Source organism: Colletes gigas, unplaced genomic scaffold (genome assembly GCF_013123115.1).
Source record: "Colletes gigas isolate AHSC1104 unplaced genomic scaffold, ASM1312311v1 Colletes_gigas_Sc00032, whole genome shotgun sequence".
NCBI lineage: Eukaryota > Metazoa > Arthropoda > Insecta > Hymenoptera > Colletidae > Colletes > Colletes gigas.
The window spans coordinates 966,380-986,407 of NW_025106661.1; the positions used below are offsets into that span (position 1 = coordinate 966,380).

Genomic DNA, 20,028 nt, shown 5'->3' on the forward strand with positions numbered 1-20,028 from the left:
CATTTAGGGGTTAAGACAACCCTCTAGAAAGCTCACATTTCGTTAATTCTATTAATAAAGATATGAATTTGCATAAAGATCCTCAGAGTACTTAGTAGTTTGGAAATTTACATTCTACCGTATCCTCAAAATATTGAATTCTTAGAAAAATAGTTTCGTTTTCTTAACAACAGTGATGTTAATTGTATTTTTAACCAGCCAACTTTATTCTAAACCGTATTTTCATTATATTATATATTTTCACAGCTGATACTTCAAGGCTTGTTTGTAAACAATTTTGTTTGTTTCTGTGCAATTGTGTTCCTTTGGTGTCTCGTCAAATATGAAAAATCAGAAGCTGCATTTTCGGCATATTTTGCTTTTTTATTATCGAAAAGGTATCAATGCTGTTTAAGCAAGAATAAAATTATGTGACGCGTATGGAGAAGATGTTCAACAGAAAATTTCGTTCCAGCAATTTCGATATCGAAGGTGGCTCACGTTTTGGAAGGTCAGTTAAAGCCGATGAAAGCGAAATGAAGGAATTGGTTGAAGCAGACCGACGAATAACAACACGAAAAATTGTTAAGAGGTTAAATTTGTCGAATTCGACCGTTTGTGATCACATGAAACGACTTGGTTTCGTTTCAAAGCTCGACATTTGGGTTCCATCATAATAATGCCAGACCTCACGCAAGTTTAGTAACTCGTCAGAAGCTATTGCAGTTTTTATGGGATGTGCTACGACACCCACCATACCCCTCAGATCCGGCACCATCGGATTATTACTTGTTTCGGTCTTTAAAAAATTTCTTAAACGATAAAACATTTACTTAAAGCGACGATGTCAAAAATCGCTTGCATCAGTTTTTTATAAATAAAGGTCAGAAATTTCATGAGCATGGAATCATGCTATTACCAGGAAGATGACAAAAGATGTTGGATCAAAATGACAAGTACACAATTCAATAAAATATTTATATATTATAAGAAAATTGTTCCTTTTTACAAACGAAAAGAACGAAGTCACTTTCCGAACAACCCAATAATAACGAAAGTTCCGATTTGTAATTATTGAGAACTTTTGAGAACTTGTAGCCCGGTGTATTGAATCCCGAGTTTCGTTCGATGCTTTAAATTATCCTTTAACTGCATCCCGCGATTCAACGTAGGGACAATCGACGGCCACGTACGAATTTGGTCGCGGAACGAGTTTCACCAGGCGTCGGGATAAGATTGATTGACCGCGGTTCGATGCGTCTTCGCTTCTTTTTATCGAGCCGAGACAAAGTTGAACAACCGACGTACATCATCCGGAGGAACCGTCTAACCCGTTCTTGGTAGCCATTTCGGTGGCGGCCCATGAAATCCGCGAGACGGGAACGCTTTGTTCTGAACTTTTGCTCGCCATCCTTCGCCCCATAAATTAACCAGCATTCTTCTTTCTTCGCCGTTCGAACGACTACAGTTCAGCAAAAGAACTCTTGTATTCACCATTATCAGTTAGCCTAATTATGGTGGTACATTGTTAAATAGAAACGTTGACTATAAGTATCAAACCCGTGTAATATCATGACTTCTACATCGCGCGGTTTTGTGTGTGTTATAATACACTTTTTCAGGCGAAACCTTTTCACTAAAATCAAAACTGTAAATAAATGTGTAGTCATTTTACTCGATAATATAAAATTGAGTCAGAAAGGAGGAAAGAAAAACATCGAATGACCCCTTTTTGGCAGTAAATGTAATTTTAGAAAACGTAAATTTATTTGTCGACATTTTAAATTAGATCTTCTTTGGAACATTGTATCGAAAGTTCTAAAAAATGTGAAAAAATTCATTTGGGAAGTATGTTATACCTATTTTCTATGTTTGTATTCCTTTACGAATATATTCAGAATCCATTACTAGGAATAAAGTTTTACTGTGCTTAAATGAGGCGAATGAAAATAAGAATAGTAATAAATACCTTGTTTACTAATATTTATTGAGTATAAAGGATTCTTCGAGACTTTGTGTTATCCAATTTTCGAGTTCTATTGTAGAACAATAAAAATAGGAATTTTTGTCTACGTTAAAAAGGTTGTCTTTTTCTACCGAAGAAAACGAAAAACATTGTTGTTTCCGGCCGATAGGTACGTGCGATGTTAATAAACACAAGGACGACACAAACAGGTAACGGAGCCAAGAATATTACATAGTAGGAGAGAAACTTATTAAGAATAGGAAGTTTATGCAACCTGCATTGTTATGTGATTGGCGCCAATATCACCTGCGGTTTCAACAACATCGCATTATTACCAATAGTGGATTCATAAATCTATATATAAACAAAATAAAAATAATGATACGTGATACAACCCGTATATTGACAACGTGGCCACATTAGTATTAATTTCAGATTATTACAATTATAATTATAGATGATGTCAAGGTAGTTGTTTGTACTAAATGAAACAAGTTTCAATTGGAAACTATCTTCGATGGAGAGATACAAGAATATCTTGCAAAAAAATTTGTGTACAAATAGATTTAGTTCAATTGGTCAGAGAGAATAGTTATTTTTCTAAATTTTGAATAAGAAGTATAACGATGATATTACGGAATTATATTTGACAGTGATTTATAAGTACTATTAATAACGTATTCTTTGCATTTTTTAAATTCGACAATCCGATTGGTATTCATGTTGTATCTCATCTGCTGGTTCTCTGTCGTTAAGGAGGGTTGTTAATTAGCCGAAATATTTAATCAGCGGCTGATGCTTTCAGTCTCTATTTTCGCAATAGACGATATGTTTTATGTTTTGGTATCGACTTACGCAGAAGAGACATGCATGTTCTGGCTCGTAAAGTTCAGGAAAGTTTCGACGTTGCGTTCCCTGGACTTGCTCGGCGGAAGCAATATCGTTTCTCTTGACGAACGAACGAGCGGAAACCGTGGTATTCTTTTCGGTCGATCATTCATTAGGAAAGATCTCGAAAAATTATAATGAACTCGTGTTTAAGTCCGTGGGCAGAGCGCAGACTATAATGAAATATCAACGTTTACCCCGTCGGTCACAGTATCTATTACAGGGGACAAATGATTCATGGATATTCATGGGAGTGCTACGCAAAATGTTTAGACGAGAAAAAAGTCGGTGATTTATGAGCGCGTTTAATGCGTACCCGCAAGAAAAAGTATGAAGAATGGCAGCATTTTAGAAATAGTTTCGAAGCAATGAGACGCCATAATGTAATTACGTAATTAAATACCGAGATCCAAGCGTTCAATTTTAATTTCGGAATAAATTATGCGACAGTTAAACGATTAACGATGTTCCTTCGATATCGTATAAGTATTTATACGAAACTTCTGCAAAAAGCAAAAGGATCATAATTTTTGTTTATCTTTGTAAGCTGCGCCTGAAAGCGGAGAAAAATATTATCCACTCGATGCAGCCCTTCTTCTTAAATCTTTTTTCACATATATGATACTTATTAAACTCGTTACAAAATGATTCTTAATTTTTTATAGAATCAAAAATCAGTTTCGTATATCCTGAAGAGAACTAACACCAAAATCGGAACGTAGAGGATTAGATTTTGATCCTTTGTCTACGTCTAAATTTGTTGCAAAAATTTGAAAAACAAGTATGAAGATTTCCTCCGCTTCGTCGAAGCGACTTCGAAACTTGAAAGGCTCTAATTTCTCAGGCGATAACCCGTTACGGAAAATCACAGGTCGTTCCCCAAGTTGCAAATCGCACATCCCGTTAAAAGATCCGCGAGCATCGTTTCACCTGGTGTTCCGTTGTTTCACACATGCTTTCACGTAACCGTACGGATTAATGTAATGACTCCCACTTTTTTATTATTCTCTTTTCTCGGCAAATCCGGTATTATTCATAAGAGAATTCTTTCTTCATGTTACATCCGGGTGTATTCGTCCTGTGGATGTTTTATGTATCATGTATCGGCAAGTAATTTCACCCGTTCTTCATCAAACCGGCCATAATACACCGGGAGTACATCGATTGATAAACTCGATGCTACCAAGCGCGATGAATAATGCATACCAAAAACTTTCTGTATAAATCCATGACAAGCGCACTCGAATTTGTCGATTCCCCGGTGCTGCTTCGGGAACGAGAAACGAAAGATCGCGAATTGTCGCGCGTAAAAGATAAAATAACGATGAAGACATCTTATCCATACCTGAATTAAAATCACCGTAAACGCCCGTACTTCGAATTTTTTGCCGCCTTTCTTTTCGGCTCGTCGCAATCAACTGCATCGATTGTAATCGCGAGGATTGAATGTCGATGCGATGCAAAAAAAGTGCCCGGTAACCTAAATTATTTCGTGCGTTCTTTATTTGATTTGTTCCATATTAGATGTACTCTAATTTTATTTTGGCTAGACGGACAAATCAACACTTTCCGTAATTATTAAATATTGTCCATGTAGCGGATTGTGTACCATTTAATTGGGTGCTCCGTGGCACTTGAATATTGTTTTCTTCGGGAATTGATTTTGATTAGAGTTGGTAGATTAAATTGATAGTATTCCTGTTTCTAATTTTGTTAGTTATTGGTAGGCAAATGCATTAATTATCACTTTGAACGCCATTGTAAATTAGTTTTGTAATAACGAATGTCGGAGAGTTCTACTTGCAATTTTTAAACAAATTTTAAATTCCCATTGTTGGAGGACCAATCCCCTGTTTGCTATCTGTATCTATCCTGAGTCACAATACTCTTCTTCAAACAATTAGTCAATGCAGCACGTTGACTGAGCTGCTCAAAGTACAATTTCGTGCAAAGTTCATTTTCCATCACATCCGTCGCTAAGGGCTCGCTCTTCCCCATCAATTTACCAGAATACAGATATATAGGTTCCAAAACATAGACTCGCTGATTCTCAGTACGAATTCGAATACGATCACTTCAAGTCGAGTATATCGAGTAGTATCAGAAATCACTGTGAAATATATTATATTTGTAATATACCGACATTCTACGAATTTCTTACTCGGTTCCAAACACCATATTCAGAAAGGAGTAAACTGCAAAACGTAAAGCCGAAAAACTGAGATTGATGGCGTGTACAACTTTTAGGTAATAAAATCGGGAACGTCGTATCGCTGCAGGTGGTGATTTCAATGCATGGTAATAGCATCAACGCTGAACTCCAAGAGTTTGCGTAAGGGGCAACTTAAGTTTTGTCGGGACGTAATTCTGAATAACAAATAAAACATAAATAATTTTTTACCTCTTAGTAGACCAATAAATGTTACAATCGAAATAAGTTTCGTGTTAAACAAATAACATCTGAATAACTGTTTAATTGAAAACATTAAGAAATCAAGATTTTAATACAGTCAAAATCTTAATTAATACAGTGTACATTTTTATCAATGAGGAATTTTCATCCCTAACATTTATCTTGCAATATAAACACTGAATTTCATCCGAAAAGAATTTTTTAAATTGAATATTTTGAAATAGGCCGCAGTGTCGCTCAATTTTAGTCGTCAAGTTATGTCCCTTGATTGATAAAGCATTTTTCTTTTGCGATTCTAGGGTCTTTCACAAGCGTCCCGCACTGGCTACAGGAATAGGGATCGGCAGTAGAGGCAACGCTGGCGTCGGTGGAAATGGCGGAAGTTTAGGGGTGGACAGCGAATGCGGCGACGCGTTGAAGAGACGCAAAGTTCACAGATGCGACGTGGCCGGCTGCGACAAAGTGTACACGAAGAGCTCCCACCTAAAGGCTCACAAGAGAACTCACACCGGTAAGTCCGTTAAAGCGATACATTACCATTTTGTTTCTCGTTTAACTAAATACAATCTTAATTTTCTGTAGTTAACCGATCTTTACTAATTCGAAAACCCACAATAATTGCTTTCATTTCAACTATAATATAAACCATGTTATACGAGTATATTCCACCTAACCAGAATTTAATACTCTATCTTTTCCGAGACGTTTCGAAGGTTCGTTCTGCGAGAATATTCATTGTTTCAATTTCATCATTGTCGTTGGACATCTAAGTAGAATATGTCATGCTATAACAAAGTGTCTAAAAATAAAACTGACAAAATATACTTGTCTATAAGCATTTGTCCAGGAAATATTCTTTCTCGAATAATATTTATATTCGGATGATGTATTATTGTAATTAATTTAAGGGCGGTTGACGGACGCGTGTCTCTTCTATCTCTTCAAACATTAGAAGCATTTACGTTTGTTTACTTTTGTTACGTACTGTATAAGGTTTTCCCAGACTCGTCGAGCTACATCCATAAATTCACTGCCTTTCGTCGTTTAATATTTTTATTGGCTCCTAAACGCTTTATTGTCTACGGATGATTCACGCGCGTTTCGTCACAGCCCAGGATCGTAGAGCAGGATTCTTTTTTTCTTTCGCTTCGGGGGATAGCGATGGTTCACAGGTGACGTTCCCGTTTCAAGGTGAGGCGCGCTGGCGCAATTACGAGCACTCGTTAAAACGCCGAAGACGCGGCTAATTGCCTAGACAATATCCCCGTGATTGGCCCCTTGTAACTTCGCGCAACGCGTGTTTCTCGCGTCTCGGGTCGCATTAAGCTTACTCCGAACAACTGTTCCGATACATGTTGCCAACGGTGTAAACAACGCTCGTTTGGACACTACTAGACGCTACTGTTTTGCACATTTAGTTAATTATAATATAAATTAGCATCGTGTGCAGGTAATTCATTTGTACTAAAATTGGACTGATTTAATAATCGAATATTTTATGAGTATTCGGGTGCTGCCAATAAACTTTGAATATTGGGGTACCATTATTCGAATACGAATGTGTTCGTATAAGGGCACTAGAATGGAACTACTTGATTTATACTTCAGATAGTATTGTTCAAATTCTTGATCAGTACACAAAATATTCAACTAATTGAAAAAACTTGAATCCCTAAAGTGTTCGAATGTTCAAATAAAAAATAATGAGACAAGTAATCCTAGCTTTGGTTTAATTGCCGTATGAAAATACATAGATTCGATTAGATTTCGTCCATTTACGAATTTCTAAACTTTTTATAATTTTGGTCGCACTAGGACTAAAGTCATAGTTTTAGCAAAGTGAAATATTGTGTTGTTCATGCTACTAAAAATAATTTTCTTTAATCACCTATAACTTGAAAAGTAAGGTATGGAGAACGCTTGTTAGTTATTTTATTATGTAGATTCAGCTCCTTAGTACTTTGATTACTACGTCATCCATACATAGGTAACAGGACTTTTCACTATGGAACTAAAATAATTAATTCCCACGTTGAAATGATAAAAAAAACAAATTGGAAGAGGTTTCATGAATTTTAGCGAGATTACGAAAATAAGTATCATGACAAGTTTTAAGTTATATAGTTTGCAGTTGTCTAAAATCAAACTTTAGGTTAATTTTACGGTTTTGGTCTGTCAGTCAACGTGTTAAGTATTTACGTGTATTTTTGAAACAGCCTGAACACCGTGGTCACAACATATTTAAAGAAATTCAAGAATCGATCGAACGCATTGATTTACAAGCACTCTAAATTTCTGGACGAACCACCGCACACGCGTTTGCGAACAAACTGATATCCCCTGCGACCGAGAGGCACAAATGGTAAAAGGAAATTCCCCTTTTTGCTCGCGCGGTTCGAGTTTCGCTTTAGCGGTCATTAAGCAATCTTCCCACGTTAACTCGACGGAGACAGCATTATTAACAAATATAATGCGGCGAGATTCACCCCGATAACGATAACAGTTAACGCTAAAATATATAGCCGGTAGTAAAACGGCCTGTCTCCGCGGATGGGTCAACCAGTCGCCCGCGAGTCATTACTCATCGCCCCGGCCTTTGATTTCCAGCCATGACGCTCGAACTGAACGGAAAAGCCTGAACGGAGACCCCGATGGACGCGAGGAACGCGGATCGCGCGACTTGTGGAATTTTTATCGATACTCTCGTTCGAGTCGGGTCAACAGGATTCGGTGTTCGTCCCTTTCCTCGCGCCGTTCGCGCTCGTGGAATGCCAAGCGTATCCGTCTCATTGAATGGGTTTTTACGCTCGACGCTGGGGTCAGGGGTCGCGGACACTCTCTTAGAAATTTGATAATGCACGAAAGTGACGCTGGATACTGTCCGCCGACAATGCATTTTTAAACACGACCACCGCCGGCGTCTCATAGGAACGTTCCATCGCCGACCATTTATTATCGCCTCGCTAGAGCCTGGAAGAGGTCACACAGTTCGTTTTTCGCTATATGCGCGCCCGGTCATCGTACGTATGTGTGTACACAGCATTGAAGAAGCCACGGCTTGAAGAATTTCCGGTGGATAGGTACCTTCGTGAAGGCATTGCCGCCGTCTAAGAGAGTGCAGAGGCGGCGGGGCGAGGGCGTGGTCGTGAGAACCAGGATCTTTTGTCTGGTCCATGGTTGAACCAAGGCGGTGTAATCGCGGTGCTCAACCTGACCCGTGATCTCGTAGAATTACACAATTCCAATTTTTTTAATAAACTTTTAGGCGCGTTCCTATCGAATTGTCCAAAAGGTGCTGATCATCACGATAAATTTTGCTAAAATTATTTTTACGCAGAGAGATATTAAGGTGTCCTAGAAAGTATTGCACCTTCCAAAAAATTAAATGTTAAAAATATGATTTCGAGCACGACGATCTATAGTTGTCTGCTTTCGTTCTAGAAATAATTTCTTTGCGATCTTATTGTGTACCATTGCTAAATCACTTTACGATTAAAAAGGGGCGCCATTATTCGGAACTGTTGAGCAAAATCTGGACTACACGCTAAGTGAATTATAGTTTTAATTATACAGGGTGCCCGGTATGGTGATTCTGTATGAAAAAGTGAAATAAAATTTATTGATGCGAGGCTTTATCTTTGAGAAAAACAAATTTGAATATTTATAAAGCAGTATCGTTAGTATTGTACATTAAAAGCAACAAGTTAGCATTTTAACAACTAAAAATACAGACTGTTACATTAAAGAACGTTCGTCGAAATATTATTAAGAAAATCACGATTCTGTGTACTGTAATATGGACGTCGTGTTTAACGATTTCTTATTATAGTGTATTATAGTGTATTATAGTTTAACACGCGGATCCACGTTAATCGTGACTTTCGTGACCTTTGTGTTTTGTGACAATCAGTTTATCTGTTACTGATAAATGAATAATTATTCTCCAAATCCTATAAAGTGTGTACGTCTGATGCTTTATATCAATTACTACTTATAGTAACAAAACTGATCGCTCTGGGGGAATATAAACAATATTTGCGACCCATTGACGTGCCCACAAGATCCTAGAACTCTTCAGCAGAGTCCACGATGGTAGATTCAGAATTTGATGAACAGTCGACATCAGTGCAACTTACAAATCCACGTTTGTGATATTAACTTTTGCCCGGCACGCATTTCCTTCCTTTAGAACAATAAATTACAAATTAAGCGATAAGGAGATAAAAACTCGCCAGAATCTTCGCCCTACGCGACCGAGCTCACGATGGTGAACACCAAGAGAAGAGCAAAAGATTTCGTCATGTTTCTCGTTCGTTCAATGTCTTTTCACTGACGACATAATCGATCCATTGACTTTATATGGATTGTCCATCCACACTTTTATTGTCAACCTATCGATAACCTTTCATATTTTTCTTTACACGATTTATCAACTTTGTGCGTAAACTGCCGACAATAATTTACAAGTTATGCGCGTAGAAGACAATCATGAAAACCTTTATAACATTTGTGTTTCCGAAGGAAATTTTCAATGTTTCCTGATGAAACTTGAAACAATTGTACGAATATCTTTTATCGTTACTTTGTGCCCTTGTACCCCGAAATTGGAACGATTATGTTTAATTTAATAATTAGTCGCACATCACGTAATGTCATCCGAATTTCCCAGTAACACTTACATAATAACGTATTTTTCTTATACTATTATACGGATTTTTCGGGTACAAAAGCAGGATTGGAAATAAAGTTTTTTAGTACGTTCGATTATTGATAGATCGTATTATACATTTTTGGAGGTTTCTCAATATACATAAAAGAACCAAGAGGGATTAGATTATTTCAGAGTTTTACAATATAATTATATTACGCACATGCAAAGTAAACACTTGTTAAATTCTAAAGTTGAATAAAACTTTTTATTCTATAATATTTTAATATACATTCTTATTATATTGTTTTCAACATCATATTCATAGAAGCTTACAACCCTCGTATCAAAACTATACTTAGAAAAACACGCATTTTCCTGTGAAAAGAAAACCTTCAAAACAACGAAACAAAGAAAATAGGCCGATTTTGGACCATACCGCTAACGAAAAATTTATCAGGGTATGATTCTATACCTCCTATAGAATATGAAATACACAATTATTTATCCGGAAAGCGATGGGAAAGTTATTAAAAATAAACGTAAACTTTGAAATATTGCCGTCCGTAATATTCACTAAATACTTTGATATTTTTTTGTTTGCAAAGTGATTTATCAGTAAAGTAATCATTTTAAATAATAGAAGGTAAATTCTTCATAATTTATTATCAAGTATATTATAAAAATTATAATATTGTGATTACGTATGTAAGAATAAGAATCGTCAATCCATGCACCAACATTATGTTTGCAATAAAGAGCAATGCTTAAATGTTTGACTAAAGAGTAATATTATTTGATTTTTAAATATTTAAAAATATACATATTTTGATATAAATAATAATAATATATAAAGCAATATACATTTTATATATTATTACTATTATATACAACAATATACGTAATTCAAACAGTGTTAAATATTTTATGTATATATTATTTGATCAAAATAAAAATAGATTAGAAAGTATTAACGTGTGGATGTAACGTTTGTGAACGGGTTATTGATTGCTGCTCTTACGCAGTAATCTTATGGTTTTTTGGATATATTCGACACCAAACCACGACGAACTAGCTTGCTGAATTTCTAAATAACTATTTTGATGATGGATCATCATCAGAAGAAGAAAATATCGAAATACATTATCTGGGTAAGTATTACGGAGAGTACTTTACGCTTCTCGGATTAATAATTGTATATTTCACATTTATCAGGATATAGAATCATACCCTGATAACATTTTTCGTTCAAATATTTTTCGTATTGTTCGAGTCAAAGAAGATAGCCACTTCAGGTGGTAAATTTTCGATAGGATACTCTGGATTCAGAGTATTTATCCGCGTTGACAACGTCTGACAGTTCTCATTTCTACGTTTATCTACTTCCTCTTTATAAATAACTTAATTAATTCCTCTGTATTATAAACTTCCTGGCGATCGAGCTGAGGTTAGACGTCAGTTTGATTACGGTATTCATAGAATATCAGAGTTCGCGAACGTACTTCATTACCGTTCCATAGAATTCAATGACATCTCGCGTCGTTACCTTTCTTTCGATATTACGGTTTCCTTATGAAGAACGAGCCACAAAGGTCGATACACGTTTGACGCATTAGGGTATCATTATCGCGGCGGGCACCACGATCTGTCGATATAGCGGAGCCTGATATGCCAACACTGTCGTTGTGCGTCGTACAGAAACTTTCGCTATAATAATTGTTTCAACGACTGCGCGGCACGATCGTGGCGAGGGGTATGTACGTCACGTATGTATATCCATCATTCTAACACCGCGGCATTATCCAGCCATTGAGATATATTTATAGGAGGCGGATACTGGCACTCTAGATGTGGGAAATGCCAATTCATTGATTACTGTTATTTCTGCCATTCCACGGCATAAATCGTTCGCGGATCGTGTACGCAGTGAAACGATCGTCCCATCTACGCTTGGAATTGATGGAATTTGTCTCGTACGAAGAACCTATTGTTATCAAAGGTCGACTTTGAACGGGGTTATCGGAAGTGCTTCAGTTATAAATGATTCATTACGGGGGTAATTACAATGATACAAAGTATATAACCAATTGTAAATTGAAAGTCACTCGAAGTGCGAAAAAAGTGTGATAAACTCATAAAGGACACTAGCGCTGCTTAAAAATCTTGAAGAAATTTTCGATTACTTATAAAATAACAGTCATGTTTTTACTAATGTCTTTTCTATTCCAAAAGAGCAGTTACAAAAAGAAGTATATTGCTGAAAGTTTTATTCGATGCATTTTAAGTAAATTGGGTACTTCTATTCTGGTTTGAAAAAATGGAAGTTGCATTATTTTAAACAAACGGATTTAATGGAGCCAGAGATAAATTTATTTTACTGAACAATAAAATATTAGTTAGGCATTCTTTCGTTATTAAACTAATAATTCTCTTAATAACCAACATTAAACACGCATCTATAATTATATTAAATAACAAAAGTGGGTTACAATTGAAAATTTGTGTCGAATAATAATTTTATTGCATACTTGAGGTGGCAACAATGTAATAAGGTCGATAGATGACACGAGTCAATATCAATTTGAATTTTAATTCGTTAAAGTAAAATGATTTTAGTGATTGCATTACTTACTCATTTACATGAGCACAAATTTGAATGATCAAATTCAATGTAAAGACAGTTTCATATTCTGCAACAGTAAACCTGAAATCGTTTCCAGCGAAGTTTGATCTGAAATTATAAGAAGCTTCAAGATCCAGGTATTTCCTTTTATACGGTACATATGGGGAATCTCGAACGCTATCATCTTCAAATCGATCGGCCCTCGTAACGAAACGCACCGAAACTACCGAATAGAGCCTGCTAACCATGATTGATGATTCTCACGGCACGAACAGTGGAATTTGCATCGAATTTATATCGTGCCGTTCGCAAACTGTATAATGAAGTAATAGCGGCCTGTGCTACCGCCTTCGATACCATGAATCTTTCGAACACACGCCACGAACATCGGAAGCTACATTGTACAGGGCAGAGAGGCGAAATATTACGAGGATATGGTAAATGGTGGCTGCGGCTCTTTACAATGGCGATGGCGCTCTCACGGCGCAGCGCGCATACTTTTAAAAGCAAGTCCAATAATTTCAGATAAAAAAATAAATTTTTTCAGCCTTTTATTTGAAAGATTCAACCTCAAATTCAAACCTTAAAAGCATTGTCCTGAAAGAAATTACAGTGAAATTCAAAAAATTGGCAATGTTATAAAATTTTGAACTAAACTTTTTATATTAGTAGTTTCTTACTTGCACATAGGAATTTTAAATATTTATTTTTGTGGCATATATTTTGTGTCTAAAACTATCAACTGTATCTTTTCAATGCTTTGATATTATTATAGCTATTAGACTCAAATAAATCTTTCGATTCAATGTCCTGAACCATTATGTCTTTCACAGATAAATTACAAGCTTTTTTAATTAGGGTGCTAATATAGAAGAGAAGCGTGAAAGTTGACGACTTCCGGAAACTTTTAAATACTGATAAAAGTACTTTCCCAAGACAAAGTTGAAACTCAAAATTCTTCAACAGTATCCTATTTAAGAAATAAATGTTGCAAACACCTGGAAACGCTACAGAACTCTTTTAACAATTATTTTAAACTCGATGACATTAACATCCACCGTGAATTTGGAATCCTTTCCTGTCTAATCTAGGTGCAAACCTAGTTCGATTAGTACAAATATATAGATACGCGATTATTGCTTATGAAAGTTTCATATGTTTGCATTTAAATGCAATTTTCGCCACTTTTAGTGAATTACAAGCATATGAATGCTGTTATTGACTTAGCTAAACACATAGATATTCGCATGAACGACGCCAATAGATTATTATCCGAAAGCTGCTTTAACTGCAGTTTTCTGATAGTCGTCAGCTAACGCGTGTATTGTGCGATTAGGCTCAGCGGACGATCGTGAAAAAATCGCTATCGGGTCAAACGCGACATGAGAATCGGGTACGGGTAATCGCCGAAATACAGCGGCAAGGTAGCGTGATCCTTGATAGACAGCAGGAGGTTCGGTGAGATCTCGTGTATTAATTAAGGCGAATTAGCCTTGGCATAAACTAGACAACGAGTGTCGATCGGTTCCGTGTATCGAAGGATACAACCGATCGCTCGGGATCCTCGTCTCTCCGTGGCAGCCGTGCACGAGGCATCCGCCGTTAGACCTGCCATTAACAATGCACTTATGCATCACTGTTGAGGGCTACGATTACCCACGTTCGGATCACAATTTCCTGGCGAGCGGAGTCTGTATTCTCGTTATCGAGTCTGGCGCATTGGACGCGGTTTTAAATTAAATCCCTTCTTTTATTTCGCTGCGCCGCGGCCAGCGGCCAGCGGCTTTCGGAACCGATCGCCGGATAATTTGGAACGATTATCGGCATCGACGTGATTATCGTAGCGATCGGGACTATTCTTTCTCTTTTCGTCGGGCCGAATAAAAAGCTCGGTGGTTGACATTGAAATATAGAGCTATGTTTAAGTTTAAGATAGCTCGTTAACGACTGTAATTGCAAATTTCTCTTGCGTAACGTTTAATATTAAAATTATGAACATCATTGCTATCGTTTAAATATTGAAAATCGGTTTTATCCAAAATAATGATGTAAAATTACGCCATAATTGCATAGTTACTTGTTACGGGCGACGCCATTTTTGTCTGGCGCCGCGCGCTACATCCGTCTGGCAGAAGCCATTATTACAGTACTAGAGTATTATTCGGGAGTAAATGTAGAAGATCTTAATGCGTTTAATGAATTTTAAAAGTATAGTTTCTAGTAAATTATTTAATAAATGCTTTGCTTTATTATTATATTTACTTTTTGTTATCAAATTTAATTTATCTCCCATGACAGTCTCTACGTCTCGTCAGCAATTTACATTTGCAAAATTACACTTAATGTATAATATCGGTTGGAATTTATTTTACAGATCGGAGAAATTCATTCTGTAATATTCTTTCATACACATTTCACACTTCAATCAGCGACAACCAAGTTTTACCTGGAAATTATCAAATTTCTAGTTCAGTGGTCTAGCTAATATTATATAAAAAATGAAACGACATGTATGGAAAGTGAACGAATTAGTATCTACAAAGTTATTTCTCTTACTTTTCTGCAACATCTTTAATAACACTTTCGAAGTCCATTTCGTTTGTTAATTGTTATTCCATGGACCGTATGGCTAGATTCTTGATCAAGTTTCGTTTAGAAAAGCTTCTCTCACAGCTAGTCAGACATTGTTAGAAACATTCGCACGATTTAGCAGTGACTCCCCAAGATTATCTTCCTACATTTTGTTTTCGTCTTATGTAATAATACCGTTGAAGTCTTTTTCTCTGGCCAGGAAACTTTCTTATCAATGTCACTCTTACCTAAATATTAGACGACTCAAGAAAGACATTTCTCAGCAATTGCTCGAATCAATCTATCCAGCGTAAACATTTCCCCTCGTTGCCGTTTCCAATGAAAACAAATAAAATATTTTTTCTTTACCTCCCTCTCCACTTTCTCTTTGTCTACGCCACTGAACTGCGATTCGACGCAGCTTGAAGAATTCTGCATTCCTCCGTATCGTTAATGGCGCCTCGTTGATAAATCGAGTTCGCTGTTAATTGAAGCTTCGAGCAAAGCGCCGCCCCGCTGATATATTTTATTAAACCGCGACAACGGCGTAAATAATTAATCGCGCGTAACGGCCGCGATTAAATTGAATCGGCCGTTCGCGAGATATTAGACCACAGCGGTGTTTCTTGCCACTAACGAGTGTTGTTATTTACAAGGAGCCAGACTGAACCGTACACCGCGGGAGTAGCCGGTGGGCGCATTAGGTGGACGCCACGCAGAGTCGACGGCGCGTACCTAGGAATCCCGAGGTTTCGTTCTTTCCTCTTTCCTTCCATCTCTTTCCCTTTTTCCCATCGCCGTAAACAGTTGTCGGTTCGTTCCTCGTTAGCAACACGCATCTCGTCGCTTATCCGCGATGCTCGTCAACTTTCTCACGAAACGCGATAATCGCGTATCGCGTGACGAAAGCGTCGCGAACGGGAACGCGTTATCGAGTGACCCAGTAACACGCTGATAATTGCTAAAAACGCGTACCAAGTGTCTTCGATCGTCTCGCCCGGGGAATTCCCGAAACGATAATACGCTGTTTCCGCGTCTCGCGACTGGCTGAATCGTGATATTACTCGAAATCAGTAACATAGAACACAGTACAGTAAACGTTCCAATTAGCGACACATTGTTTTTTATTTTTTTCTCTGGATCGGATGATAATTGTTAGAAAAGGTTCCATTAGGTCATCGGAGCAACATGCTATGAAACATATGTATTTTAAAACTCGACGTTTGTGGCCTTCGTCAGGAAATTCAATCTTTCATAATCAAACAAACGATAAAACGTTTACCTGAGAATCAGTACTAAATTTTGAATTTCTTATTAATTTAAAATAATTGGGGTTTACATTATTCATAGTTTCATAAAATGGCAGCAGTCATATACATACAGTTAGTCGCGAATGTTTTCGTATACCCCCTAAAATAGTAATTTTAAAGACAATAAGCAACAATTTCGTATAATAGTATATTCATTTATTATTATGTATGATATTATTAATTAAACTACATAAAAATTTACTGTTTTTTTTTAAGAATATTTTATACAATAAGGAAAAAACGAAATCTGTATGTCAAAATTGTTCGTACACTAAAATACGAAGGTAGTAAATCTACTAAATCATGACGCCGTAATTCAGTTGAATGATATCTAACAATCATTTAGTGACAATAAGTGCTTCTAGAAGAGAAACAAGCGTTTAAATGCGGGAAGTAATTGTTAAATTGTATAAGGAGAAGAAATCGCTATGTGAAATTGTTAACATTGTAGGTAAAAAACATTCTACTATTCAGTACATAATAAAAAAATTCAAAATAACTGGTAAATATGAAAATAAAACACGTAGTGGTTGTCCTAAAATCCTAAATAATAGAGATGTTCGATCTGTACTGTAAATTATTCGTCAAGATCCAAAAGTAAGTGCTCCAAAAATAACCGCAGAGGTAGAAAATGATTTTGGAAAAACAGTACATCCTGAAAATATTCGATGAATTTTAAGAAAATCTGGATATTGTGGTCATGTGGACATCAACCGTTGTAAAATAATTGAATTCGCGAGAAAACATAGAAACGAGAATATACAATTTTGGGAAAGAGTATTATTCACTGACAAAAGTAAGTATAATATTTTTGGAGAGGCAAAATATGGAGGAAAAACGGCACAGCATTTGTAATCAAACGATCATTTTAGGGGGTGTATGGAGACTTTCGTGACTGACTGTATGTGATTATTTTTCTTCGATCCTTTTGCATATGTAGATACGATAATAGTTACATTTATAATTTTCTACGTCCCTATGTTTAGCTTGTTTTATTATTTGAAATTGAATTTTCTGTGCGAACCACAAACCACACAAATGAAACGCCTAATGAACTGTCACTTTGAACAATAATGGAACATTTTGTATATTATTATTTTTCTAGATTATAATGAGGCTATCAAAGAATGTCACCTGTTGACTAAATTTAGCGTAAAAAAAAGCGCAATCCAAATAAGACTGATGGTTGTATAGCGTTCCCCTGACCTCATGAACCCCGCTTGACAGTTCTCTTTCGATTCGAACATTACATCGAGAATATTCCAATCGTATCACGTCATCATTAACTGGTTATTGGAATCTCGTGCAGGTTCGCGTGCCAAAACGCTTATAAAATGATGCACCCTTTGTACACTAACAATAAGAGACAATAATCGAGGCAATAGAAAATTAGTCTGTTATAAATATGAGTTATCCATCCACCTAAATATCCAAATGTAATTTAATTATAACGTAATATTCATTCGACAACTTGATCCAATTTAATAAATACAATTCTTATTGGATAAATAAATTATATTTGATTCTTGTTACATTACTCGATCAATAGTATTTCGTACGTTGCAGAAAGTTAGGGCCAGCCAAGAAAATTTGAAAACTGTCGTGAATATTGAAGGATATTCGTATAATATTTTCTCGACGAGGAAAACAGCAGCCGATTGCTTAATAACTTGTTGTTTATTGCTTACACACGTTATCGAAAACAAGTTCCAAATAATCTTGAGCGCTGCTACAAAAATCCTGTTGCTTCTTCCAATAAAGGTTGCGTACAGTGACGCGCAATTCACGAAAGATCAAATTCATCTCGAATTAAGATATCTTTTCCCTCCATCGAGCATAATGAAGCATCGAAAAGGAACGATCATAAACGCAGGGATGAAGTTTAGACCGTCGAGACGAAAACTCGGGCAACGACGAGCGCTTGTAAAGACACAAAAAATAATTCCTCGTTAAAACGCGAGCTCGAATCCCCTTCGCGTTCCCAACGTATTTTACGTTAAATTATTAAGCTGTGATGCGAGCGCATTACAAGAAGGCGCGATATGCTTAAGAGCGTGGTGAAATGGCATCAAAGCGCCGCTTAATTACGCCACGTCATTTTTAATTAGCATCTATCGTTAACCCACATGCCAGGTATTCGAGAAACTGGATTTAAATGATTCCTTTTCCGTATCTGGTGATTCCCGTTCGAATAAATGCTGTTAATTTAATCAACGCTTTCTCATATTAGAGTCTCCAGCGTTTCGCAATTAAATTCCAATTTGAAGACACTGATCTTTGCAATACTTTACGTAAATGAACGCGGAGCTGTTTCGAGCAACGATAAAACGGTTGTAAAACTGGAAAAAGTCTAGATCGGTACCTCTAAGAGTATTCTATGTTTCACAGTCACATAACTTACGTTACTTCAAAAGAAAACAGTGATTTCTGTTGCCATTTCGATGTACACTTGTATCTGGCGAGCGTTGCGCGCGTTAATGCGAAAATGTTTCCTTCGTTCCTTCGTCGGAAGTCTGCTGAGTATTTAATTACGCGTAGTTATTTCGTTGTTGCTTGCAAGGGTCAGTCACATTCTTCGAGAAAGCTTTTAATTAATGTGATTTTACTTTCTCGGTGTATGAGCATTAATAGTATTCGCTGATTTTATTAATATCATATGTTTCGATGCTTGCTGACTGAAAGAAAATTTTCTTTCTTATACATCACAGTTTTAACGTTTTCAACGACGATGAGAAACATAAAGCGTTTAAAAATAAAAATGTGTAAAAGTTTATTTAATTATTTATGAGTATGCGCAGGTTTTCATATATATTGTGATAAATTATACTATAGGTTATTAAAAAGTACTAACTCTTAGTGCACTATTAATTTTGCTATATAAAAAACTCTGTACATACTCTTAATAGTTCAATGAATTTTTATGCATTTCTATACTTAGATGATTTATGTTTTCGAAAAGGATGAACATATGTCGAAAACGATGAAACTGTACTTGTATTGACTACATTACAAATAGATGGTATAAAAAATGATTTGTTAATAATTAAAACATGTAAGAAAATGTAGAAAATAAATTTACAAATTGTAACGGATGAATCGTTCCGTTATTTTTTTTTAAATACAAACATGAAGAGCTTTTCTCTTTGAATATTGTTGAAGACGTATCCAGGTATATTTTCAATGCTTTTTTATTAGAGATGAACGGTAGTCGAAATAACTTTCACCAAATGATATATTACAAGCTCTTCACACGCTCACATATGATTGTAGAGATAATAATACCACTATTCGCCCTTTATTTAATCACAGACGTGCTATTTTGAATAAAAGAAGGTGTTTTGAAGTATGAAGATTAAACGTAATATCAATAAAATGGCATTAGATTTAAAGTCACTTAAATAAAAATCAACACGAAGATTTAATAGCTTTGTAATCAGAATTTCCTGCTAATCTCTATCACCTTCTATACTTTAACACATTACTGGCCACGTCAACCATATGACTTTCCACTGAGAAGCTAAAAAAATCGTTAAGATTAGATGTCAAAGAAAATAAATCTAGACAAAAACATTAGAATTCTTCAAAGAAATAGGAATCGTGAACTTTATACAGGGTGTTCGGCCACTCCTG

General features: G+C 36.1%; 1 protein-coding gene across 1 annotated transcript in view; it reads left to right on the forward strand.

The window, feature by feature from the left end:
- The window catches only part of LOC122402051 (Krueppel-like factor 6), a 957,196-nt gene that overhangs the window by 916,536 nt on the left and 20,632 nt on the right, over positions 1–20,028 (forward strand). The window contains exon 6 of the mRNA XM_043404559.1: positions 5,546–5,757. Coding sequence (XP_043260494.1) covers positions 5,546–5,757 — 212 coding nt within the window. The remainder of the gene's footprint in view (positions 1–5,545; positions 5,758–20,028) is intronic.